The sequence below is a fragment of the Bradysia coprophila genome, unplaced genomic scaffold (assembly GCF_014529535.1).
Source record: "Bradysia coprophila strain Holo2 unplaced genomic scaffold, BU_Bcop_v1 contig_324, whole genome shotgun sequence".
Taxonomy (NCBI): domain Eukaryota; kingdom Metazoa; phylum Arthropoda; class Insecta; order Diptera; family Sciaridae; genus Bradysia; species Bradysia coprophila.
The window spans coordinates 2,594,672-2,620,069 of NW_023503584.1; the positions used below are offsets into that span (position 1 = coordinate 2,594,672).

The following is a 25,398-nucleotide window of genomic DNA, read 5'->3' on the forward strand; positions in this document are numbered from 1 at the left end:
GTGATCGAGCCATAATGTATGCTGGGCATTCGCAAAGAAAGTGTTCTGTGCTTTCGATTTCACCACACTTTTCGCAGTGTGGATCGTCTGCCACCCCAATTGTGTGGAGATGTTTCTTTAGAGAATTGTGACCTGTAAGTATGCCGGCAAGTCTTCTGAGGTTATTCCGATCGAGTGACAGGCAGTATTTCGAATTTTTGTTGTTTATTCTGATCGATATTTTTGCCTGTCTGGCAAAGTCTAGGGTATTCCAATAATTATTGAATTCTTTGGTTTTACTGTTCAGAATGAGCCGATTAAGTGTTGAGAATGATAAGGCCATTGCTGGCTCAGGTCCTATGAAAGGTGTACTAGAAGCTAATCTTGCTAGTTCATCTGCTTTTTCGTTACCAGCGACATTCGTGTGCCCTGGAACCCAAATAAGTGACACTTGGTGTTTTCCAGATAGTTCTTCTAGAGTATCGCGACATTCAAGGACTATTGAAGATGAAAATTTAAAGCCGCTAATCGCTTTAATTGCACCTTGACTGTCTGAGCAAATATTTATGGGTGAGACATTAGCTTCGTGGTTATTAATTATTTCTCTGCAGCATTCCATGATTCCAGTAATTTCTGTAGTGAATACTGTTAAAAAATTTCCTAGTGACACGGATATTTCTTTAGCTATGCTAGGGCAAAATATTCCCGACCCGGTTAGATCGTCCTTTTTTGATCCATCAGTGAACCACGAGAAGTGATTGTGTGCAATTGCATTCGGGGTATCCCAGAAACTACGATCCGGTATATTTACTTTAAATGATTTTTCGAATCTGTAAGTTGGGATGATTAAGTCGCAGGGCATATTGACTTCAGGTATTTGTTGGGACATGGCTGACCACAACTTAGTGTGCCCGAAATTGGCATCATTGATCAAGAGTTCAGACTGTTTGAACCTTAAAAGGGACGACTTGGCAAGAGACTTGATGTGAATATGTAGCGGTTCTATGTTCAATAGTGCTTCGAGTGCTGCTGTTGGGGTAGTTTTCATGGCGGAAGTGATTCCAATTAATGCTAATCTTTGTAATTTACTCAGTTGGGTTTGAACAGATTTCACTTCGCATCTGGGCCACCAGACTACTGCTCCATAACATAGTCTTGGTCTTACTATGGCTGTGTAAATCCAATGGAGTACTTTGGGGCTAATCCCCCAGTCATTGCCAAATAATCTGCGACATTGCCATAGGGATGCTACCGCTTTTTTAATGACGTATTCTGAATGGATGATCCAGTATAGTTTTGAGTCTAATATGACGCCCAAAAATTTTACAAATTCGGAAAAATCGATTTCCTTGCCAAAAAATTTGGGTTTTTTGAGTCCTGTAACCTTCCTTTTACGAGTGAATAATATCAGTCTCGTTTTATCTGGGTTCGCTGATTGCTCCCTACTATGACACCAGGATTCAACTAGTTTTAGTGCTGATTGCATCAAGTTTGACAGGGTCGAGATGCAGATTCCTACTAGGAGAATTGCGAGGTCATCGGCAAAGCTTTGAGAGTAAAAGCCAGCATTATTAAGTAAAGATAGTAAGCTGTCTTTAACCAAACAGTATAGTAAAGGCGGTAGAATACCCCCTTGAGGACAGCCTTTGCTTACGAAAACGCTTACTTTGGCAGTATTAAGGTAGGAGGATACAATTCGATCCCTAAGCATTTTAATAATCCATACAGTTACAGTAAGGTTGATTCCATGTGCGATACATGCTTTCCTTATTGCAGCAAATATCATATTATTAAATGCTCCGTCTATGTCAATAAAGCAACCAAGAGCAAACTCATCTTGGTTAAATGCTTTTTCTATTCTATGCACTAGGTGATGCAGAGCGGTTTCGGATGATCTTCTTGGCTGATAAGCAAACTGACGACTGTGTATGCAAAACTCTTTAAGTATTCCATCTCTCAAGTAGCGATCTATCAATTTCTCCAATGTCTTTAACAAGAAAGAAGTAAGACTGATCGGCCGGAATGCTTTCGCTGCAGTGTAAGTTTGTTGCCCCAATTTGGGTATAAATACAACGCGCACTCCTCTCCAACATTTGGGAATATGTTGGTAACGAATACTGGCAATATAGATTTCTTTCAGGTGATCGTTCATCGAATCAGAACCATATTGCAATAGGGCGGGGAAGATTTCATCTTCTCCTGCTGACTTAAAAGGAGAGAATGTAGATATTGCCCACGTTATTTTTTCCTTGGATACTATGGATTCGGCTATTGCCATATTATCGTCATCTGTGGACGGATTCAATAATAACGAATCATGATTGATTAGAGTCGGGGCTGTAGTACTACCAGGAAAATGTACTTCTAGCAGATGTTGAAGGGTGGCTTCTGTAGAATCCGTAAATTCTCCCGAGGGAAGCTTTAATGATCCTAAAGGATTAGTTGAGTTTTTCGATAAAGACTTAAATAGCCGGGAGGCTCCTGAGTGTGAGTTAACGGTATTACAAAATTGTTGAAATTTGATCCTTTTACTCTTGCGTAAGAATTTGTTATACATACTTTGCGCAGCTCTTCTAGCGGCAACCTTATCGGGCGATTTCCCTTTGGCTTCATTAAAAGCCTTCCTTACAGTCGTTCTAAAGTTTTTCACGTCGGATGTAAAGAATGGTGCTGACCTGCCATCTTTGTACGTCTTCAGTGGACACGACTCATGGTAACTATTTATGATAGCATTTAAAAGTTCATCGGCTCTGCTGTCTAGATTCGTAATTGATTCGATTCGCCCAGTTACAGGCAGTATTGCCTTTGACAAGTTTCTCTGGAATGAGTTCCAATCTGTATTTGCTGGATTTCTAAATTTCAGCGTGTCTATTTTGTCGGTGTCAATAGCAAATCTGATGCACCTATGGTCAGATGTCAAGATGTCATCGGTCACTCTCCAGTCTTTAATAAGATTGGCTACATGTAGCGATGCTAGAGTTATATCTAGTACCTCGTCTCGAATACTATTTCTAAAGGTGGGTTCATTTCCTTTGTTTAGGATTACAAGGTCAGAGCTCAGAATAAATTCGAGCAATGAATCGCCTTTCGGATTACAATCTGAGCTGCCCCAGACTGTGTGATGCGAATTCGCATCGGAACCTAATATCAGAGGAAGATTGTTATTCTTGCAATACGCCACTAACTGAGTAACCTCAGCACTGGGGGGAAGAATGTTCGCTTCCGAGGGAGTATAGCATGATGCTATCACGATTGTATTTGCAACTTTGTTCAATTTAACCTTCAGTGAAATTACTGCTAAGTCCCCCGTACAGAATTGTGTTAACGGGAAGATGTCGCAGTTCTTAGATGCTAAAATACACGCTCTTAATTTATTGCTGCCTTTGTATGAGATGATTTGATATTTCGTTTTGTCTATTAATTTAATCTCATTCCTGAGAATATAAGGCTCTTGGATCATGCCGATAAATCGTTGTGATTCGAATCTCAGATAATTAATTTCTATGCTGGCTGCTTTGCAGTGTTCCATGTTTCCTTGGAAAAATTCTAATCTATTTTTCTTCATCTTGGAAACAGTTTACGTTAAGTGGCTCTAGGCGTTGTGTATAACATCCTACTGGGAGTGTGGCTACTGAGTACGATAATCGCCTTGATGGTAAAAACAAGAGTTGATTTGTATGCTGGGAAATAAATTTTTCATTTTTATTCAATTTATGGGAATGGATTTTACAAATTAGTGATCGCTGCTGCTTCATTCACTTTTTCGGGAACATTTTTATCCGGCTGCTGCCGGCGTACGGTTTGAAATCGACTTCCTTAAGTGCTGGAAGTGAATTTTCATCGACGTTGACGATCCACGTTTGCTTATTCTTTTCGACTTTGGACCGAAAAACGCATCTCCAATTGGAGGTATCCAGATTGACATTTTGCGCTGCCATGAGAGTGAAAATATCGGGTGGCTCGAGCGATGGCATCGACACGATCATTGTGTACTTGAACAGAGTTGGTGGGGCCCCTTGATTGATTGACTTAATTTTCGCGTTTCCCCATGGAATAATACCTGGGATTATCGAAGTGAGCCAATCCCGAGTTGTGGCATTTGAACAGATGTAGCGAAATTTTCCCCGGTCGAGGAAGCTATCCTCAAAGTTGATTTTGCTGATGTCTTTCGCTCGAGTGATTTCTTTTAGCACGGCGGTGTATATGCTGGTGCCTTGCGTCTCACTGAAGAACTCAATTGCTGCATCGTCCGAAACAATGTCGACGATGTGGAAGTCATTTTTAACCACTTCGGAAACAAGCGGCGGCATTGTGACTGATGGTTTCAATTTTTTCGGAGTAGACGACGACGATTTTTCTGTTGTATCTTCCGAGAATACCATGGAACGGTGGTTACGCTTAGAGGAATTCGTTACCTCCAAATTGTTGAGGTTTGCTGATATACCGCTCAACGACGATTCGCTAATGGTTCGGTATATACGATTCGGTCCAAACACTATTGTTGTATTTAATTCGTTGTCCTCGTTGTCCGATTGTAGGAGTCGATTTTCACTTCTAGGGCTTATTACATCCTTTGACATGTTCGGTGTTTGCGATCTGTTATTATTAAGAGGGAATGAATTTGGTTTTAGTGAGATTGAAAAGTATTTTGAGGTTAGTTGAGGGAGTCTTAGTGTTACGATGGGTTTTGTTTCATTTATTACCTTTAATTTTGAATAGCGATGGTTCAACTTGTTTGCTGGTTTTGTTGTAACTAAATAATTCGAATTACGCTTGCCATTAACCGAAAGCTTTTTCCTTATTTGAGCTAAAACTTTTGAATTAATTTGCCACCATGTGGCTGAATGCGACTCAATGATGGAGTTTGATTTAATGTGGGAGAATCGGTGTGTTGGTAATGAAAGAGATCGAGTAGTTGTATATTCTCGAGTGGTGTCATGTTTGGTTCGCGGTGTGTGTGAGAAGGGGTTTACAATGCTTGTTGGAGTTAACTTACATCTGGCAATATCACTCGTCATATCGATGATTTTAAGCATATTAAGTGATTGTTTCGTATCAGTGTTGAACCTTGCGGTCGTTTCGATTAACAAGATAGTGTCTGTATCTTGGACTTTTACCACAGCAAATTTGTTAAAATTTGCTGTGTGATTTTGTGGCATCAAAAGGAGTACCCAAGATGAGCCGTATGGCGTTTCAAATTGGTTTTTGATTGTGTGTACAATTACCTTACCTGTATTGTATTTCCACCCGATGAGACTTTCTGTCTGATTACCGAAACCAATAAGTCTGTGTAGATGTAAGGTGATGATTAGCTCTCTCGCTCTGGTATGCATGCTGACACAATATGGCCACTCTCAGCACTATACGATAAAAATTTCACTTAACTCGTTTGATTCTAATTCACTAGGCACTTATTTCACTATGCCTGCAATCTGTTACGATCGCGATGAAGCTCTCGTCCAAGATAATAAGCTGAATGCTTAGCTATAATGGGCCTGAAGGCTTCAATTTCGACAATTCTCGCTGGATAGAACTTTAGCACGTCCTACCTCTGTCGCGTTCTGAAAGAACCATTGGGATAGGTCTTCAATAAGTTTTCTAATTTCGATTTTTGACTGCTTGACCACATCTTTTCCTCCTTGGTGAGTTTGTCAATCAACGTGTATTGGCCTAATATCCTTTCCAATGGACAGTTGGAATCACCGCTTTGTGATGTCATTTGCTTACTTTTTATAACCGTCTCATCTGCCGAATATAAGTACAAAAGTAAGAGTCCCTAGGGGATGATGCAATAACGTTCACAAAAATGGCAGGTAACAATGGAAATTACAGATGGATGGACCTTATGATGAAGATCGCCTAATCAACACAGGTGTTTAAGGAGTAGGCATAGCATATGATATTACAGCACATAGGAATGCATTGACTTGATCGGATATCAACAGATGACCATAACGATATGTACAAAGCAACGGCTTTGACTTCGAGATAAATATTGAGTCAAAGCTGAGTACCATAAGTTTCTCGAAGAAATAGTTGAATATAGTCACTGTGAGGTAATGTTCAAATCAGAACTATTTCAGCGCTTGAAATCGAAATATTCATAGAAAAATCGTTAAAAGAAAACAGTTTATGTCAAAGAGGCTTAGAGGGACAAAATTAGAGAGTTAATTGTAGACGTAGACATCATTATTGCATGACAAAGACACATACCTGCTTAAGATAAGATTCATTAAACAAACCTTGACTTAAGACAGCTTGAATAACGCCACGAACAAACATATTTCGTCCATGCTCCGTGTGCTCCGATTCGGTATTATTTCTCCATCTCGCAGCGGTCTGTTGTCCAGCCAATCGCAGAAATGGTCTATTTACAATGTCCTCGACCCACGGCGCAGATTTAACTCGTCGGCTCAGTGGAACGTTTTCGAATTGGTCGGTGCAATTTTCTTTATATTTCATTTTATGGTAGCAACACGGCATTATGATCAATTTCTTCACATTCGCTGTTCTCAGGAACAGATTCAGAGCATCTACCGTTAAATCTGCACATGCATGCAGTCCGGTTAAAATCAGGTCTGCCGATGCACTCAAACTAAATTCTTTCGCCGAAACGGATTGCATGAAGGATGCCGAATCTGATCCAACAAAATGTTCAGCAAACTTGACCGAGACTTGTGATGCGGAAAATTTGTTTTTCTGTATGTTTCTGGCAGTTTTGACTCGCGCGGCATCAGCTTCGATGCCCAGTACTTTATATTCGAATTTTCTGTGTAAAAATTGTGTTAAATGACCAATTCCGCATCCCAAGTCAACAAATACGGTTGATTCGTTTGAAATACCACAACAACAGCGGGAAATCTCCTCGGAAAGTTTGTAGATTTCGTGAATTTTCTTTGGCTTAATTCCTCGAAGAAATGTTAGTTCCTCCTTAAGGCTCTGCTCTGAATTGATTGGTATTTCCACTCTTGATGGCTTTAGCTTCTTCAGTCTAGTTAGAAAAGCTTGCAGACTAATTGGCCACGAGTCCTTGAAATAGATTGAGAAGAGAATTCGAAACAGTTACGTCTATAGTGCCCGTTTTAGTACCTTAATGTAATCGAATGGAATTTCATTCAAGTCGTCTAATGACAATGAGTCAATTGTTGGAACCCATTCGGATGGAATTTGATGTAATGTGCCGTGAACGATGAATTCGGTGTTCGAAGTCGTAAAGATCCAACGGAATTCTTTTAGAAATTGAAGAGTGTCGTTGAGATACAAATCGATGTCGGTGTAGCATTCTGGGATCGACATATCTGCGGGAATAAAATTAGAGGGGCGTCAGAGAACTCAGCTGATAGTCACATGGTTGGGATTCCGTACATTAAGTTAGAAAAAAGACAGGGGCTACACAGTACGACGTACCTATAGGATTTTCAGTTGAAACAACAATAGAGTTCGCTGAAACAACTATTTTATTAACAAAACGGACCAACAGGAATTCACTAAATCTACGTTCTACTCGTGTTCGCGTTGATTGATTACGAATCCAGCCGCTTTCAAATCGTCGCTCTTCGGACCCAATACATAGCGGCCGGTTGGTATATTGTCTTTACTCAAATACAATTCGGTCACTCGCATTAAGTCATCGTGACTGACATTCAGTACATTTGATCGAACTCTGTTTGCCATTTCTTGCGTCAGACCGTACTTGAAAACATCCTGTCCTTTGGAACCAGGCTCCACCGGAGCATCGAGAGCCTGCAAAACGCCTAGTTTCGCTTCAAATAGCGTCTGATCGTCGATTGTCTTCGAATTTTCCCGGATCCAATTGGCCGATTGATCGAATATTTCGAAAGTTTTCACCGTATTCGGGTCACGATAGCTGAAAAAGCTGAACATACCATCCTTGCCCAATTTGGCACCAGCTCCATAGGCACCATTCTGTTCTCTAACGACTTTCAGTAAATATTTTGCCGACAGAATTTTTCCGAGTACTTGAAGTGGAACACTGTCTTCATGCATGTACGGAACGGTAAAAATGGACTTTGCAGTAAAATTCACTGGTATCGACATTACATTAAGTACACTGGATGACGGTAATAGACCGGATGAAATAGCTGATGGTACTGGAATTTGTTCTGGTTTAACGGTGGTACGAATAAATTTCTCGTATTCCTCCATGCACGGCTGAAGTATGGCTTCTGATGTGTTCAGAGAACATTTCAAATTGCCTTTACGAAACAGCTGGGTGGCTGTTGAACTCAGTAAGTCTAGAATTTCGTTCGGCTTTCGGTTCTGAATTAAATTCTTGATGTACGTGATGTGTTCGATGCCGTAGAGCTTCGCTGACAGATTTGCTGATTGGGTGATCAACCCTGACGCTTCTTTCATGGCATACATATGTCCTGAATTTGCAATACCGACGGTAAGATCCGATAAATAATTTCCCAGCAACATTTCAAAGCGTTGAACGTCGGTGAAATCAAATTTGGTGAACAGATCGTTTATGATTCCGAACATTTTCGGAATATTTTGCTCCAAACAGTATGATCGGAACATGAATCCAAGATTGTAGGCCATCACATTGTCTATGGTCTCAGCTGAATGAACGGAAAAGTTGATTCCTGACGAAATGGAATGCACATATTTGTCGAACGTTCTGTAATCGTAGGTCGCCGTTCCCATTTGATCGATTACACAAGCAAGCAGTGGCAATATCGGTCTATTTTCGGGAACTATCCCGCAAGCATTGTACAAACCTTGTACGTACGTGACATTATTCGTGCTTGTAGTCACGATTTGTGTGTCAATGCCGCCGATCTTTGCAAATTCCACCTGAAACGGAAGAGGCGGTTCGATGACATCGCTCAACTTCAAACAGGGAAGAATGTCCAAATTTTCTTGCTTTTTCTGAGCATCGGCCAAACTTTGACAGTCTCTGAACAGCCTGTCCTTCTCATCTTCCGATAATTCATTGGCTTTCTGTTGGATCAGTTGTTCCTCCTTCTCACTGAACTTTTTCTCGAATTCCATATCCGGAGTCATAGTCATCGTCAGTTTGTGGCAGTTCTCTTTAAAGTATTCCTTGACCTTCTTCTGAAGGTACTCCGGGTCCTTGTCGATATTGCTTCGGATCTTCTTGAGTGTTTCATCGAATCGAAGGGATTGAATGATGTCGGCCTCATGATTTAAGGCGGCCGTTAGATTAAACAGCAGGGAAAGTCCAAACCGGGCCGATTGATGTTTCAATGATAATTCGAAGTTGTTAATGACACTGGTGACATGATCTGGGTCAAAGCCCTCGGCGACAACTTCATCGATAGTCTTGTGAAGAATTTGTTCGATTTTCTCAAAATCATTTTTGTCCACATCCTGTAAACCAACGACAAACATTGTGTCTTTGATAGTGGTTTCCAGACCGGTTATGGAATGGTATCCACCGGAAAAGTTTGGCTCGATCAAATTTTTGTAAAATCGTGAATTAGGACCACGATACAGCAACTCAGTCAGAACATGCAACAGCATTGTTTCCTCTACGTTGGCGACATCGCTGATCAGATATCCAACAGCAATTTGATTCTGTTTTTCCACCGGTGCGCCCATCTCATCAAATCTTCCGAAAATATTCTTAGTCCGCGACTCATTCCATCGTTTTTGTGACGGCACTTTACTGTACGTCGGATCTATTGCCTCGTATTTACTGAGATACTCCTCGTTTACATACTTCAACGTTGGCAGCAGCGAAAAATTACCGTAGCTGTAGAAGCGAGCATTGCTGGGATGGTAATACTTTCGATGAAATTCTACCAACGCTTTGTGCGTCAAATCAGGTATGACTAATGGCTCGCCACCGGAACAGTGCTGGTAGGTGTTATCCGGTAAAATTTCATTCAAAAATTTCGACGAAAAAAGGTTCGATGTTTCGGAGAACGCGCCTTTCATTTCATTGTAAACGACCCCTTTGATGACATACTCGGAATCCTTTTTGGTCAAATCTTTGTTCTCCAAACGCCATCCCTCCTGCAAAAAGTCCAAATACTCCAGATTCGGCTTGAACACAGCGTCCACATAAATTTTCTGCAAATTGCGATAATCAGTTGCGTTGCAGCTCGAGAACGGGTACATGGTGTAATCGGGACCGGTCATTGCATTCATAAACGTAGACATAGATCGGTTTAGCATCTTAAAGAATGGATCACGAACGGGAAAACGTTCCGATCCGCAGAGAACGTTATGCTCAAGGATGTGTGGCAGTCCCGTTGAATCGTACGGAGTGGTTCGAAAGTTTATGGAAAACACATTGTTCGAGTCGTTACGGTCCAGATGTAGGTATAGCGATCCCAGTTTGATGTGTTTGAATATGTACGCGACCATATTGAATTCCTGGATGGGCTCCACTTCAGTGCAAACGAAACCCTCGTATTTTGATCCAATGTGGAATTTAAATTCATTTAAATTGGGTTGATTCTGCGCTGGCAATGTAGTGAGCGGTGAATATCGTTGTACAGCCCACTTACGCTGATTCGACAGTATGGCAGAAATGTATTTGAGTCCTCGATGCATGATGTAAATCAGATTGCACAGATTGTCTGTTGGTAAATAATTTTTATCAACTTTAGTCACTCGGATGGTTTCAAATGCGACACACCATGGAACACATGAACAACAACCAAAAATACTCTAACTAACATTCGAATTGCATCATTCATAATGGAAAAAGACAACCGAAAATAATCAATTTTGTCAAACACTCCAAATGAGAAGTTAAATGACTTAAAATGGTAGTTTGTTAAACTTACCGAAAGGCTATTCCGCAGTTGCGATAAAGTTTAATAAATAATTCTTGTGGCAAATCTATCGTTTATATCACACGACTCACACGACGTATTTGTTATTTTTCTTACTTTTGACAGCCGCTATCTGCAAGAATGTCCATGTGTGCAGTTTGGACTGTAATGATGACGATGATGATGGTGGTGACGGATAACAGATTTTGATAATTGTTTTAGGTGACAAATGGCGGGTAATTTGAAATTACTACATATGTACTACCAATGAAAGTAGATAAGTAGGTATGGCCAGTCCATACAAGTCGGAGCATATACGGATTTGCATGGCGCCACCTCAAACAAACTCATTTCTAGTTGACATTCCTCACGGTCAGCTGATTTCGAAAACAATGTTGACGGCTATCGAAAATTTATTCGGACAGCGCATTGCCCTAACAATTAGTTCAGTTGTGGCTGAATTTGATTCTTTTTACCCAAAACAATCTCTTCCGTGTATAATTGTTATTCATCTTCAAAAACTAGGGACTGAGATGATTATCTTCGCTGAATCGATAGTTGATTGTATAAGAAACGTCAAAATACAACTTACGGTTCATAAGAACGGCGAGTTGTGCTGTTATTATTAGAAATTGCTATCTTACGAAAGCTCATGTAACGTATACCCTTCAAATGAAACAAGAATCGGCAAAATTATATAATCCAATTTGTATGCAGAAAACATTTAGGGCCGAGTAGCCAATGAAAGTAAATAGATAGGTATGGCCAAACGTTCAAATTTGTTCTAGCCGGAGCACATACGGATTTGCATGGCGCCACCTCAAACGAACTCATTTCTAGTGGAAATTTGCACTAGAAATGAGTTCGTTTGAGGTGGCGCCATGCAAATCCGTATGTGCTCCGACTTATATGGACTGGCCATACCTACTTATCTACTTTCATTGCGAGTAGCGGCCTTAGTGCAGTGACCTCATTTTCGAACTGTTTTTCAATGTTGAAAGAACCAAGGCTGTATACTTTGGGGAGGTCACGCAGATACAGCAGATACAGATACGCGGGCTACACACCACAGTTGATGATAAAATGGCCGATTTCATACAAAAATTCACCTACTCTGATGATTCTAGTCGTCTTGATGATGTGGTGAATTTTTTGTATATGTAAAGTCATCAGAAGTGGTGTGTTCCCGCGTATCTAATAAAATGGCGGTCTGCGTGTCCTCCCCAAAGTATACAGCCTTGGAAAATGGAACATGAAAACTCATCATGATTCATTAAGTGCAACGGAGCAAGGACGTGCATTTACAAACTTCTTCTGTAACGTTAAGCGAACAAAAGTTTTATTGATAATGTGAGCATACTATTGGCACTAGTATCCAAATGTATCCAGATGAACCAAATTTCTTTTACAAAGTAAGAAGATGAAAAGTAGAGTTTTTGTGTGACTTTTGTTGATCCGAGGCGAAGCCGAGGTCAATAACACACGAAAACGAGACTTTTAATTTTTATCCCGAGTTATGTAATGGGTTGGCTGCTAGGAATTATCATAGCACAATAGTTCGATACTAATGACACCTTTTTTCAAATGGTTGACTATGATTTACTTGTGTTTCACAAAATGTTGTGCCTATCACAAAACAGATGGCCCAGATTTCTAAGCAATTTTGTAATTTTAATGAAAGGGACAGATGGCGTTACCTCCGCCCATATATCTATACCTTGGTCAATCTATTCAAATTGATCACATTTTTGACACTATGACACCGATACCAACGTTTGAAGTGTTCCTTCGGCGAAATAAAGCGGAATTTTGTCCGGAGAAATTAGGTTTTTTCGATTTATTAATTTCATATAGCAAATAACGTGGATTGGTCTTAGTATTTGTCGAAAATACTTAGTTTTCGATCGACAAATCTTGTCTAAATAGTGAAGTGAAATAAAATTAATTTCGTTTGCATCGCCATCAGAGTTGTCGAAAAATGAACGACATCTTATCGGTTTCTAAACGAACTAAAACACTCAAACGATCAAGACCACCCCTTAAACACTTCATGTAATTTTTGGTTTGATAATACGGATAATACTCTGACACTTCAAACGTCAGTCACTGTTTTGTTTGGGGATTTCAATGTTTACGTTTTGTTCAAATTCATTATGGCAATGTCTGACCCTATTGCATACAATGTAGATGAGAGAATACAACCTTATTTGCCCGATAAGTCACGGGTGCGGTACGAGGCTGAGTATGCAAAATTCATGAAATGGCAAGAAGCACAAGACACGAATTCATTCACAGAGGAAGTATTGCTGGAGTATTTCGGTGAGATGGCAAAAACAGTAGCACCAACAACACTATGCACCGGTTATTCAAAGCTGAAGCCTATGCTCAGTTCTAAGCATAATGTCAATATTGGCGAATACGCTCAATTACTAGCTTTTCTGAAAAAGGCCAAAGAGGGCTTCATCAGTAATAACCTACCACGTCAATTCACCGCAGACGAAGTAAATAAATTTTTGCAAGAAGCGTCGGATACGGAGTACGTCGTTGTTAAGGTTTGCATCTGAACAGCATTGCGTTCGTTTCGGTTATCGTAGAAGCATCATTTTCTTTTGCACGCAGGCTGTGACGGTGTTCGCGATATGTGTATCAACGCGGTCTGATACGTTGATCAGCATTAAGATGGAGTACATAAAAGATTACGGTACAGAAATCGTGGTACGAGTTCCAAATCCAAAGACCAACGCGATTAAGGTCTGTACAATCAGTGGCAAAATGGTCGATTTTGTGCGGAATTACATTCGCCTACGACCGAAGACAGTTCAAACTGACAGATTATTCATTCAATGTCGAGATGGAAAATGTGTCGGTCAACACGTTGGGAAACAAACAATCGCCAGAATGCCCCAAAAAATTGCAAAGTTCCTTGGATGGCCAGAATCCGACATAATTGGTGGACTCAACTTTAAACGAATGTCGAATGCAATCATGTCAAATGCGAAAGTGAAGCCTAGTTCAGCTTTCGAAGGTAGGTGCAGGAAAATTACGTTTTGGAATGCGGCTAACTTTCGTGCTTGTTGTCGTATTCTAGTACCAAACCTAATAACGGGACGGATAGAAGCTGCTCAAGCTCCAGAAAATAATTATTCGAAGAACGCCACTGAAGTGAATCTGCAAATGGATCGACTTACACCGAGCGACAGGTAAAGTTGTGTCCAGTCGAAATGTTTCAATTTTCACCACAGCCGGCCTGTATCATTTTTAGAATAAAACAGGAAGATGAGCAGCACTTTGAGGCCGGAGAATACATTCTTAGCGAGACAAATCATTACTCCACTCAGGACATCGACATTAAAACTGAAGAAGAATCTCCGGATGATAATTCTGATTTCGGCGACCATGGAAATGTGAACCACTGTGACACCACACCAATAAATCGGTATGAACTTGCGATTAGTTCCGTATGGAACTTTAAATCAATGTCGCTGTGTTCCTTAGAATAACACCGGATCAACGGCTGCATCCACACGAACTCACAGATACCTTTCCATCAGAAACAAATCCGAACAAACGACTAAAATGTGCAGGGGACGTTCTAGATGCTTCAAATTCGTTCACATCCTGCGGAAATTGTTCACTTAGACAACAAACGATCAAAGCTCAAGCAGAGGAAATGGCCAGACTGAAACAACTGACTGACCGGCAAAATTTAAAAATTGAGAGTTTGGAAACACTTCTGCTGGACAGCCTGCGCAAAAAGTTCGAGGTGAGCGATGTTCATTTTTCAATAATTTTTTCGGCTGGCTGTGAAATAGAGGAACCGTTACGGTTGTGTTTCACCTGTTCGAAATATATTGGGCATTCCCTTACATATGAAACATTTACAATCCCACAAATATGTTGGAAGCTGAAAAAGTCGGTGAAATGTCTACGGTAGTGACTATACCATTCAGAAACAAGATCTGATAAGACGGTTCGGTCACTTACTGTCTTAGCTTAGTCAACTATGTGTTGTGTCCTTTGCCTATGTGGATCGATGTTTTCGATTTTATTTTGTTTTGCAAAAAGGAATATAGATTTCTAGCTTAAGAAAGGGGTTCACAGCCCTTCAATCGAAACCGGTTTTGAGTCATGTTGTAATTTAATAAATAAATTTTTCTTTTCAGACTTCGTAATATTGCTTCGTTGCCGATGGCCATTACAAACTACTTCTCAACCTATGTACCACCATCAGCAGTCACTTTAAAATGATCTACTTGCGCTGGTGTTCAATCCCATGTATATAATAATACTAAAATCATCTGAACAAATGAATTCACTTAGTTTAGTCCATTTTTTGTTGTTGTCAATGAAATGCACCTAGTTACGCTTAAAAAAAAACATAGCTAACGCCGACCCGTACGAAACACCTATTCGTATCAAAAGCCTTTAATGTGAAACTCTTCATTTCTCTTACTTCATTTTCTTCTCTGCTGAAAAACTATTCGCGCTTTAAAATCACTTACATTATCCACTCTTTGCCTTGTTATCATATACGATTGCCGGAGGCAATATAGACAGCCCCGTACGAAGTCAAATTTCATAAATTCCTATTTAAACAGCTATATACCGCTATATTTACCTATATTTCACTGTAAATAAACATTTCACAGAGGAATATGCTATTATATAGCTCTACATGCCTGTATATAGCTCAATATAGCTGTATATAGGTATATATAGATGTCCATATATGGAATCCCTGAAACCCCTCACACTTAACACATTATTTCCATGTTAACAGAAACTCTCTTAGTACCATTTTCCCCAAGATACTTCAATTTTACTAAAATCCAATATGGCCGCCGGCAGCCATTTTGTTAGGAGACCGGAAATAGTACCGACGCTTTACATTCGTTAATACCTTTCAAACAAAAAAAAATTCATGAAATTCGGTCAAAATTTACTCGAGATATTGTCAAAATACACCACGTTCACTGTACTTCCGAGTAGCCAGATAAGAGCTCACTCCAAGAGACCTAGCTCACGCTCCGGAGAACATAATTTCATTAAAAAAAAATTCCCTGATTGGTACGATCTAATAAAGCTAAAACAGACGAAATATGTTCAAATGTGGCCGACCTACAAGCAAAAACTGCTTGCCGCCCTGTGCCTGTTCCACACCAAGGGGTCTAACTCACGAGTCGGTCATCCGATTTCCATAAACTTTTTTTTGTCGATCGGTATTGTAAATACCTTTTATTTGACGTATCACTTACAAGTTTAACGTTTAAATGTCCGGAGATATCTTCGAAAAACCGTAAAGCACTTATTGGGCCACAGCTTGGGAGGGGTCAATCCAAAATCACTCATCTTCGAACTTAGCCAGACAGACGGATATTTTTTTTCTCGCGGATTTGGCATCTCTAGACAACCACAATAGGTTTCCCCTTACTCAGGGAGTCAGGGAGTCGACGTGTTACAAACGTATGCGTAAACCTATAAGACCCCAGTACTTCGTACGGGTCTAACGAGCTCTTTCGATAGACTGCATCATAGCAGCAATCTACTTACTTTTCTAATGTACATCGGCTACCTGTGGATCATATGGGAAATGGACCAACAAAATATCAGTTGGCTATAGATATTCTGTACAACATCTTAAGTATGGTTGCCACTAACCAAAAAGTACTCCATGTGATAGCTGTCAAGTAAACAAAGCAAAAATTGGAAAATTCTATTTTGCCTCTCACACGGAGTACTTCTTTGGTAAGTGGAAATCATGCCTTATTGGTTTATGCCGAACTATAACACTCAAACGATCAAGACCACCCCTTAAACACTTCATACCATTTTTGGTTTGATAACACTCTGACACTTCAAACGTCAGTCACTGTTTTGTTTGGGGATTTCAATGTTTACGTTTTGTTCAAATTCACTATGGCAAATTCTGACCCTATCGCATACAATGAGAGAATACAACATTTTTTGCCCGATAAGTCACGGGGTCGGTACGAGACTGAGTATGCAAAATTCAGGAAATGGCAAGAAGCGCAAGACATGATTTCATTCACAGAGGAAGTATTGCTGAAGTATTTCGGTGGACTGGCAAGAACATTGGCACCAACAACACTATACACCGTTTATTCAATGCTGAAGTCTATGCTCAGTTCTAAGCATAATGTCAATATTGGCGAATACTCTCAATTACTTGCTTTGCTGAAAAAGTCGAAAGTTGAGTTCATCAGTAATGCGCCACCACGTCTCTTCACCGCAGACGAAGTAAATAAATTTTTGCAGGAAGCGCCGGATTCGGAATACGCAGCTGTTAAGGTTTGCACCAATAGCGTTGCATTAATTTCTGTTGTTCTAGAAGCAATAAATTTGACCACAGGCTGTGACGGTGTTCGCGATGTGTGTATCAACGCGGTCTGATACGCTGACGAACATTAAAATGGAACAGGTAACGGACAACGGAACAGATATTCTGGTACGAGTTCCAAATGCAGCAACGAAACAAATCAAAGTCTGTACAATCCGTGGCAAATTGGTCGATTTTGTGCGGAAGTATATGCGCCTGCGACCGATTGCACTTGCGACCCGCAGATTCTTCATTCAATATCGAGACAACAGATGCAGCGCACAACACATTGGTAAACATGCGATTGCGAAAATGCCTCAAAAAATTGCAGAGTTTCTGGGATGGCCAGAATCAGAAATAATGGGTGGACTCAGTTTTAGACGAATATCGGATTCAATCACGGCAAATGCGAGAATGAAGCATATATCTCAGGAGAAAAGCGTAGGCTCGATGTGTTGTGCAGCTTTCGAAGGTAGGTGTAGGAAAATTTTATTTTTGGAATGGTGTTAACTTTCGTATGTGTTGTGGTGTTATAGTTTCAAGCATAATAACGGGACGGATAGAAGCTCCAGAAAATAATTACACGAAGAACGTAAATCGAGAAAATCTGCATGTGGATCCACTTGCAAGTGATAGGTAAAATTGTGCACAATCAAAATGTTTAAGAGTGATATCGCCAAATCTTCAGGTGATTTTTTTAACTTTGGAAACAAGCGGTCTCCGATTTTAATGAGTGATAGCTCGTTGGATTCGTCTTTCAATTCTAGAGACCTACAGGTGGAGTATACGCACCGCTTGGTGCTAGTTGATCCACTAGAGTTATGACTAGAAATATAGTGAATGTTCGGAGAGTCCGCCTTTTCTGCAGCTTCAATGTACCACGGAGCTGAGTATGGGGTGTTGTAGCTGGCCTCACCCACTATCGTTGCACATATAAATGAACCCAGTACTTTTGGGCTGCAAGCCTACAGAAGTCTTGAAAAAAAAAGTTGGTGCCAAAATGTAGATTTTTTCCTTCTGTCTGAGGGCCCAACTGCCAGAACAGCGTCTGGAACGGTTCTACGTCAGTAATTTTGTATCGTCTACTATTCCCTTACCGTATACGCTTCACTTTGACTCGAGTATAGGTCGTTACAACATATCCAGTGTTAGGAATTCTTGTGAAAAATTATTAAATTTTTCTCGGAGGATTATAGTCAAATAAAGTGTTAGCGTATAGCAAATGACCTCAGGAGTCCGGAACAGTAATTAGTTTTTCAATTGAACCAATATTTGCTACGCGACAGGAGTTTGGAAAAACGATACGATCAAGTGGGAGCAAACGGTTTTCCAAACTCCTGTCACGTAGCAAATATTGGTCCAATTGAAAAACTAATTACTGTTCCGTAGTCCTGAGGTCATTTGCTATACGCTAACACTTTATTTGACTAAAATCCTCGGAGAAAACTTTAATGATTTTTCTCTTGATATTACTAATAGTGGATCTGATATATTCGCGACATAGCGAAGCGTTTTTCTATTGATAAGGTGAAAGAATAGTAGACAATAAAAAATGATTGAAGAAGTACCGTTCCAGATGCTCTTCTGGCAGTTGGGCCCTCAGAAAGAAGAAAACAATCTACATTTTGGCACCAACTTTTTTTTCAAGACTTCTGTAGGCTTGCAGCCCAAAAGTACTGGGTTCATTTATATGTGCAACGATAGTGGGTGAGGCCAGCTACAACACCCCATACTCAGTTCCGTGGTACATCAAAGCTGCAGACTCTCCGAACATACACTATATTTCTAGTCATAACTCTAGTGGATCAACTAGCACCAAGCGGTGCGTATACTCTACCTGTAGGTCTTTTCAAGGCCGACAATCGTACAACATTACAACCATTTAAAATAATTTTTTCTTGAGTTATTGCCGAAAAACTGTTTTCGGTACCCTCTGGCATGTCTTCACTTTTGAGCGCTTTTCACAGAAAACAAGTTTTTTTAAGAAAAAGTGAAAGACACGTGTTTCCTAGAATTGAAAGACGAATCCAACGAGCTATCACTCATTAAAATCGGAGACCGCTTGTTTCCCAATCACCTGAAGATTTGGCGATATCACTCTTAATTTGTTTATCACAGTCAGCCTAAACTTTCATTTTCAGAATAAAACAGGAAGATGAACAGCACTTTGAAGCTGGAGAATACAGTTTTAGCGACATTGTCATTAAAACTGAAAATGAATCTCCGGATGATAGTTCCAGTTCTAGATCTGAAGATCATCGATATCACGACCAAAATACCACGTATGAACCTGAGGTTAGATTCGTATAAAACTTTACCCATCGCTATGTTCCGCAGAATTACAACGGCACAACGGCTGTATTCACACGAACTCCCAAATAGTCTTCCATCAGAAACACATCCGAACAAACGACTGAAATGTTCTGGTGATATTGACGATGCCTCACATTCCATAACGTCCTGCCAAAATGATTCGTTTTGTCAACAAACGATCAAGGCTCAAGCGGAGGAAATTTCCAGATTGAAACAACTGACTGACCGGCAAAATTTAAAAATTGAGAGTTTGGAAACACTGCTGCTGGACAACCTGCGCAAAAAGTTCGAGGTGAGCGATGTGCATTTTTCAATCATTTTTTCTGAAATATTGGGCATCCTATTAACGTCCACTTGAGTCGGAGGTTTCAGTTTTGAAACACATCTGCATTCATGTTTGATAAACTCAGAGACAAACAGCCCTAACAATCGACACAGGTTTTGAGTGACGTTGTAATTTAATAAATAATTAATTTTTCTTTTCAGACTTCATAATATTGCTTCATTGCCTATGTAAATAATAGGCAAATGGTAAGATTGTTCTTTAAACAACAATCAGCTGAACAAATGGTTTCACTTCGTTTTGTGATTTTTTTTTTGTCAATGAAATGCACTTATGTTTCGTAAGAACTGAGTTTTTTTCGATATAGACTGTTACGATCAGAGCGAGAAGTCAGTTGACCAGTTAATTATAACTTTCAGGACTTGTCATAGAATGTTATGATGAGAAAAATTGATATTGTGTTGGTCCATTTTCGATTTCTTTCATGGGTAAAATCCACATTGTAGAGATAAGTATTAGATTTATCAGAATGAAGGATCATTTCTGATCCTGGAACACAGGTCGATTTTGTGACCCTTTGTTTTCGACCCCGTCATCACACAAATCTCGGAAGCCCTCGTAAGGTCCTCCACACCATCACTACTTTCCACAGCCTCGTCACAAATCTTCTACTCAAACACGATTCAGTGCCCAGTCTTCTCCTTTGAGATTCAGAGAACTGTGGCCTGATTAAGCTCAAGCATTAATCCTCATTGTTAGCCTTATAAAGGAGCCAGCAATCGAGTACTGAAACCAGGTTTAGTCGCATTCTATGATTTTACCGAGAGATAAGTATTCTTCCGCTTTGATAGACTGTTATGATGAGAGAGCAGGACATATAATTCAGACCACTTATTTTAACTTGTCTTGCAGAATATGGAAAAAAATCAATAGCTTGCTCCTTGTTGGGATAGGAGATAGAAGTCCGAGGACCAATTAATTATAACTCGCCTTGACTCATCTTGTAGCTCTTTTCAACATCTATTAATTCCGATAATAACCACAGCCGGATCACTCTCCAATTTCGGTCAAGAAGTTTTCCTATGAAAAAAATCTTAACTCTGGGGGGTGTCGTAGCCAGAGTGCTTCATATCAACAAGTGGACTCATGATATATACTCAATCAAAGGCTCTATACCAGGCAAAAGTTGACCGATTTTTAAACGTCGGATTCGTTCCTTACATCCGCCGTTTACACAATGACAACAAATGAATGAGGGTGATATGTATTTTTATTGTGCGCGAAATTTTTGAAAACGCAACTGATTTTTGTGGATTTTTTTTATTTTTATTTTTTTTAAGGTATTTCAGGTTTTAGGTATTTAGATTGATATATATTTGATCACCCAAAATACCTAAAACCTGAAATACCTTAAAAAAATAAAAATAAAAAAATTTCCACAAAAATCATTTGCGTTTTCAAAAATTTCGCGCACAATCCATATCACCTTCATTCATTTGTGGTCCTTGTATAAACGGCGGATGTAAGGAACGAATCGAACGTTTAAAAATCGGTCAACTTTTGCCTGGTATAGAGCCTTCGACTCAATTCGTTGGACACCATTTCTGCATCATTTGACACCATTTGGTACTGGAAGAAAGAGTTGTATTTTGTAGCCGATTTCGTGAGGCCCGCATTTCAGGTCATTTTGGTTCTCTGATTTTGTGCTAGCCTAACACGACAGAGTAAAAACCAGGCAGGAGCGCTGAGTTGACTATGGACCTGAATAATCTAGTAGCCCAATATTTTTTGCGAATAAAGTTTTTCAATTTATGTCAGTGTTCATTTGAGTTCATTTTCACATAGTGTATTAGGTCCCTCATTTGACGTTTCGAAAATGAACCGCTCCTGCCTGGTTTATTTTACTCTGCCGTGCTATAAAGCGGCTTGTACCCGTTTGTTTTTATGCCGATCTCAGTTTCTCGCAATGGCCTTTAAAACTGCTAGGGGAACCTAACAAGAAACACATATAGGTATTTAAACCGCCCTACTGTGAAGTCAAGTATAAAACCAGTCGATGAAATGAAATTATCATGCATTTTTCCACGAAAGCTAAAAAATTTGACAAGTGGCCCACACAACCCAGTCGCTTGAAATGTTCGGTTTTCGAAACATTTCTATCCTTCTCGCTCTACCGACTTTGAATTATATTTATCTCACTCGCACTTATGACAATTCCAAGTGAATGGTACCAAAATTTCATTTCACCGGCTGGTTGTATTTGGCTTATGCCTTTGCCACAAAATATGAGTGCTGTCTAAACGATATTGCCAATTTCCACAAGGCTGTATACTTTGGGGAGGTCTCGCAGATACAGATACGCGGGTTACACACCACAGTTGATGATAAAATGGCCGATTTCATACAAAAATTCACCTACTCTGATGATTCCCGTCGACTTGATGATGTGGGGAATTTTTTTTTACATGTAAAATCATCAGAAGTGGTGTGTTCCCGCGTATCTAAAAAAAAAAAAAAAAAATGGCGGTCTGCGTGACCTCCTCAAAGTATACAGCCTTGAATTTCCATACTATACGACGGTAAAAACGAGTTTTGAAAGCCGAAAACGAACGATATCATTCTCAGCCTCAACACTCTTACGAACAAATTGTCAACAACAATTTTTTGGTTATAGCTGTATGGATGACGCTTTGACAGCTCAAATAACCTTGGAACAGACCTATCCTTAGCTTAACATAATATAAACGTCAGTACCCCCAAAGAGAATACCCCAATTTGACATATCCATACAACCGTCAATTTTGAAAACTGTCAAATTACGAAAATCACATGACACACCCTTAACATTTCGGTTCGGTAACAATCTGACATTTTAAACGTCAGTCAATATTTATGTTTTGTGGTTCTTGTGTTTACATTTTTTTTGAACTGCATAATGGCAAGTGATCTTCCAGCAGACCTTTATACTGATAAGTCTCGTCATCGCTACGATGCAGTGTACGGGAAATTCAGGAAATGGCAAGAAGCACAAGACACGAATTCATTCACAGAGGAAGTATTGCTGAAGTATTTCGGTGAGATGGCAAAAACCGTATCACCAGCATCACTACGTTCCGTCTATTCAATGCTGAAGCCTATGCTCAGTTCTAAGCATAATGTCAATATTGGCGAATACGATCAATTACTTGCTTTTCTGAAAAAGGCGAAAGAGGGTCTCATCCGTAACAACCTACCACGTCAATTCACCGCAGACGAAGTAAATAAATTTTTGCAAGAAGCGTCGGATACGGAGTACGTCGTTGTTAAGGTTTGCATCTGAACAGCATTGCGTTCGTTTCGGTGATTGGTTATTGTAGAAGTATCATTTTCTTTTGCATGCAGGCTGTGACGGTGTTTGCGATGTGTGTATCACCACAGACTGACACGTTGACCAGCATTAAGATGGAGTACATAAAAGATTACGGTACAGAAATCGTGGTACGAGTTCCAAATCCAACGACCAAAGCGATTAAGGTCTGTACAATCAGTGGCAAAATGGTCGATTTTGTGCGGAATTACATTCGCCTACGACCGAAGACAGTCCCAACTGATAGATTGTTCATTCAATATCGTGATGGGAAATGTGTCGCACAACACGTTGGAAAACATTCAATCGGCAAAATGCCCCAAAAAATTGCACAGTTCCTTGGATGGCCAGAATCTGACATGATTGGTGGACTCAGCTTTACAAGAATGTCGAACGCAATCATGGCAAATTCGAGAGTGAAACGTATTTCGCTGGAGAAAAGCGTAGGTTCGATGTATAGTTCAGCTTTCGAAGGTAGGTGCAGGAAAATTACGTTTTGGAATGCGGCTAACTTTCGTGCTTGTTGTCGTATTCTAGTACCAAACCTAATAACGGGACGGATAGAAGCTGCTCAAGCTCCAGAAAATAATTATTCGAAGAACGCCACTGAAGTGAATCTGCAAATGGATCGACTTACACCGAGCGACAGGTAAGGTTGGGTCCAGTCGAAATGTTTCAATTTTCACCACAGCCGGCCTGTATCATTTTTAGAATAAAACAGGAAGATGAGCAGCACTTTGAGGCCGGAGAATACATTCTTAGCGAGACAAATCATTACTCCACTCAGGACATCGACATTAAAACTGAAGAAGAATCTACGGATGATAATTCCGATTTCGGCGACCATGGAAATGTGAGCCACTGTGACACCACACCAATAAATCGGTATGAACTTTCGATTAGTTCCGTATAAAACTTTAAATCAATGTCGCTGTGTTCCTTAGAATAACACCGGATCAACGGCTGCATCCACACGAACTCACAGATGCCTTTCCATCAGAAACAAATCCGAAAAAACGACTAAAATGTTCAGGGGACATTCTAGATGCTTCAAATTCGTTCACATCCTGCGGAAATTGTTCACTTAGACAACAAACGATCAAAGCTCAAGCAAAGGAAATTGCCAGACTGAAAAAACTGAGTGACAGCCAAAATTTAAAAATTGAGAGCTTGGAAACGCTTCTGCTGGACAGCCTGCGCAAAAAGTTCGAGGTGAGCGATGTGCATTTTTCGATCATTTTTTCGGCTGGCTTTAGCAAAACATGTCTGGTCAATTCTGGTATTTTTTGGTAAATTTTCGTAAAAAAAATTACTTAACATAGGCGCTGATCTCAGCTCATTCAACTATGTGTCCTTTGCCTGTGTGGATCGATGTTCTCGACTTTATTTTGTTTTGCGAAAAGGAATGTAAATTTCTTCTTTAAGAAAGGGGTTTCAGTTTGGAAAATTAGTTTCAGTTAGTCGATTTTCTGGATAAGAGTTTGCGAACTTATCCCGAAGAAGCTCCACCGAGGTGGCTCATGGAGTACACAATTATTTTTCGAAGAAATGGAAATACCTAGTCTTGTAAACCATAATTAGCTGTTGAAGATAGTATTTTTGACGTTGGCTGGCCACACTAGTTTTCATGGGTGGTGAACATACATCTCAGACGAAAACAGCCCTTCAATCGAAACCGGTTTTGAGTCACGTTGTAATTTAATAAATAATTTTTTCTTTTCAGACTTCGTAACATTGCTTCATTACCCATGGCCGTTACAAACTACTTCTCAACCTACGACCATCAGCAGTCGCTGTAAACTGATTTACTTGCGCTGAGTTCAATCCCATGTATATAATAATACAAAAGTCATCTGAACAAATGATTTCACTTCGTTTTGTTAGAATTAAAACGGGAGGAACGCTAACAAACTAGTTTTCTTGATTGGAACTTCTTAGCTTCAAAAAGTTGTATTTTCAATTCGATAAGATCGCTTCTGGGACAGTCATGAGAGCCGACCTTTTTAGCCCCGTACGAAGTACGAAGGGGCTTATAGGATTACGATGCCGTGTGTAATTGATGGAATTCGAAGCAGACGGTAAGGGCAAAGTGTTTGCCTATGTTCATAGATAACGAATCCGCAATAAAAATTTTGTCTGTCCGTCTGTCCGTCTGTCCGTCTGTCCGTCTGTCCGTCTGTCCTTCTGTCCGTCTGTCCGTCTGTCCGTCTGTCCGTCTGTCCGTCTGTCACGTCGATATCTTGAGTAAATCAAATCCGATTTCAAAAATTTTTTTTTTCCCTGAAAGGTAGTTGAAATAGTGAGGCTAAGTTCGAAGATGGGCGATTTTGGGTCGACCCCTCCAGAGCTGGGGCCCCATAAGTGCTTT

The 25,398-nt window shown here is 40.0% G+C and overlaps 5 protein-coding genes and 1 long non-coding RNA gene across 10 annotated transcripts; 4 read left to right on the top strand and 2 right to left on the bottom strand.

Moving 5' to 3' along the window:
- Positions 1-3,647: 3,647 nt before the first annotated feature.
- LOC119079450 lies at positions 3,648-5,516 on the bottom strand. 2 transcript variants are annotated; one of them, XM_037187365.1, is made up of 2 exons: positions 5,210-5,516; positions 3,648-4,575 (listed from the first exon to the last, which is right to left on the bottom strand). In XM_037187365.1, exon 2 carries the CDS (start codon positions 4,557-4,559, stop codon positions 3,735-3,737), a length of 825 nt encoding a protein of 274 aa, XP_037043260.1. In that variant the 5' UTR covers positions 4,560-4,575; positions 5,210-5,516; the 3' UTR covers positions 3,648-3,734. The 2 variants fall into 2 exon arrangements, with proteins under 2 accessions (XP_037043260.1, XP_037043259.1); XM_037187364.1 differs by having other exon boundaries at positions 4,683-5,516.
- A 1,352-nt stretch (positions 5,517-6,868) lies between these two features.
- Positions 6,869-7,213, top strand: LOC119079452. Its single transcript, XR_005088173.1, has 2 exons — positions 6,869-7,005; positions 7,066-7,213. It is a non-coding gene; the product is annotated as an uncharacterized LOC119079452 (long non-coding RNA).
- Positions 7,214-7,418: 205 nt separating this feature from the next.
- LOC119079449 (presequence protease, mitochondrial-like) lies at positions 7,419-10,900 on the bottom strand. The gene is made up of 2 exons (XM_037187363.1): positions 10,764-10,900; positions 7,419-10,553 (listed from the first exon to the last, which is right to left on the bottom strand). The coding sequence occupies exon 2, from the start codon at positions 10,525-10,527 to the stop codon at positions 7,480-7,482; it is 3,048 nt and encodes a 1,015-aa protein (XP_037043258.1). The 5' UTR covers positions 10,528-10,553; positions 10,764-10,900; the 3' UTR covers positions 7,419-7,479.
- A 1,930-nt stretch (positions 10,901-12,830) lies between these two features.
- Positions 12,831-15,103, top strand: LOC119079493. 3 transcript variants are annotated; one of them, XM_037187440.1, is made up of 6 exons: positions 12,832-13,303; positions 13,371-13,776; positions 13,840-13,951; positions 14,014-14,188; positions 14,251-14,514; positions 14,915-15,102. In XM_037187440.1, exons 1-6 carry the CDS (start codon positions 12,905-12,907, stop codon positions 14,921-14,923), a joined length of 1,365 nt encoding a protein of 454 aa, XP_037043335.1. In that variant the 5' UTR covers positions 12,832-12,904; the 3' UTR covers positions 14,924-15,102. The 3 variants fall into 3 exon arrangements, with proteins under 3 accessions (XP_037043333.1, XP_037043335.1, XP_037043334.1); XM_037187439.1 differs by having other exon boundaries at positions 14,014-14,187; positions 14,247-14,514; positions 14,915-15,101; XM_037187438.1 differs by having other exon boundaries at positions 12,831-13,303; positions 13,371-13,951; positions 14,014-14,187; positions 14,247-14,514; positions 14,915-15,103.
- A 1,444-nt stretch (positions 15,104-16,547) lies between these two features.
- LOC119079498 lies at positions 16,548-24,921 on the top strand. Of its 2 annotated transcripts, none has more exons than XM_037187448.1 (7): positions 16,548-17,060; positions 17,122-17,560; positions 17,625-17,724; positions 19,230-19,370; positions 19,426-19,693; positions 19,888-19,914; positions 24,781-24,921. In XM_037187448.1, exons 1-6 carry the CDS (start codon positions 16,668-16,670, stop codon positions 19,894-19,896), a joined length of 1,350 nt encoding a protein of 449 aa, XP_037043343.1. In that variant the 5' UTR covers positions 16,548-16,667; the 3' UTR covers positions 19,897-19,914; positions 24,781-24,921. The 2 variants fall into 2 exon arrangements, with proteins under 2 accessions (XP_037043343.1, XP_037043342.1); XM_037187447.1 differs by having other exon boundaries at positions 17,625-17,720; positions 19,226-19,370; positions 24,781-24,920.
- On the top strand, positions 22,580-24,822 carry LOC119079497. The gene is made up of 6 exons (XM_037187446.1): positions 22,580-22,991; positions 23,066-23,504; positions 23,568-23,679; positions 23,742-23,915; positions 23,975-24,242; positions 24,754-24,822. Exons 1-6 carry the CDS (start codon positions 22,620-22,622, stop codon positions 24,760-24,762), a joined length of 1,374 nt encoding a protein of 457 aa, XP_037043341.1. The 5' UTR covers positions 22,580-22,619; the 3' UTR covers positions 24,763-24,822.
- Positions 24,922-25,398: the final 477 nt, after the last annotated feature.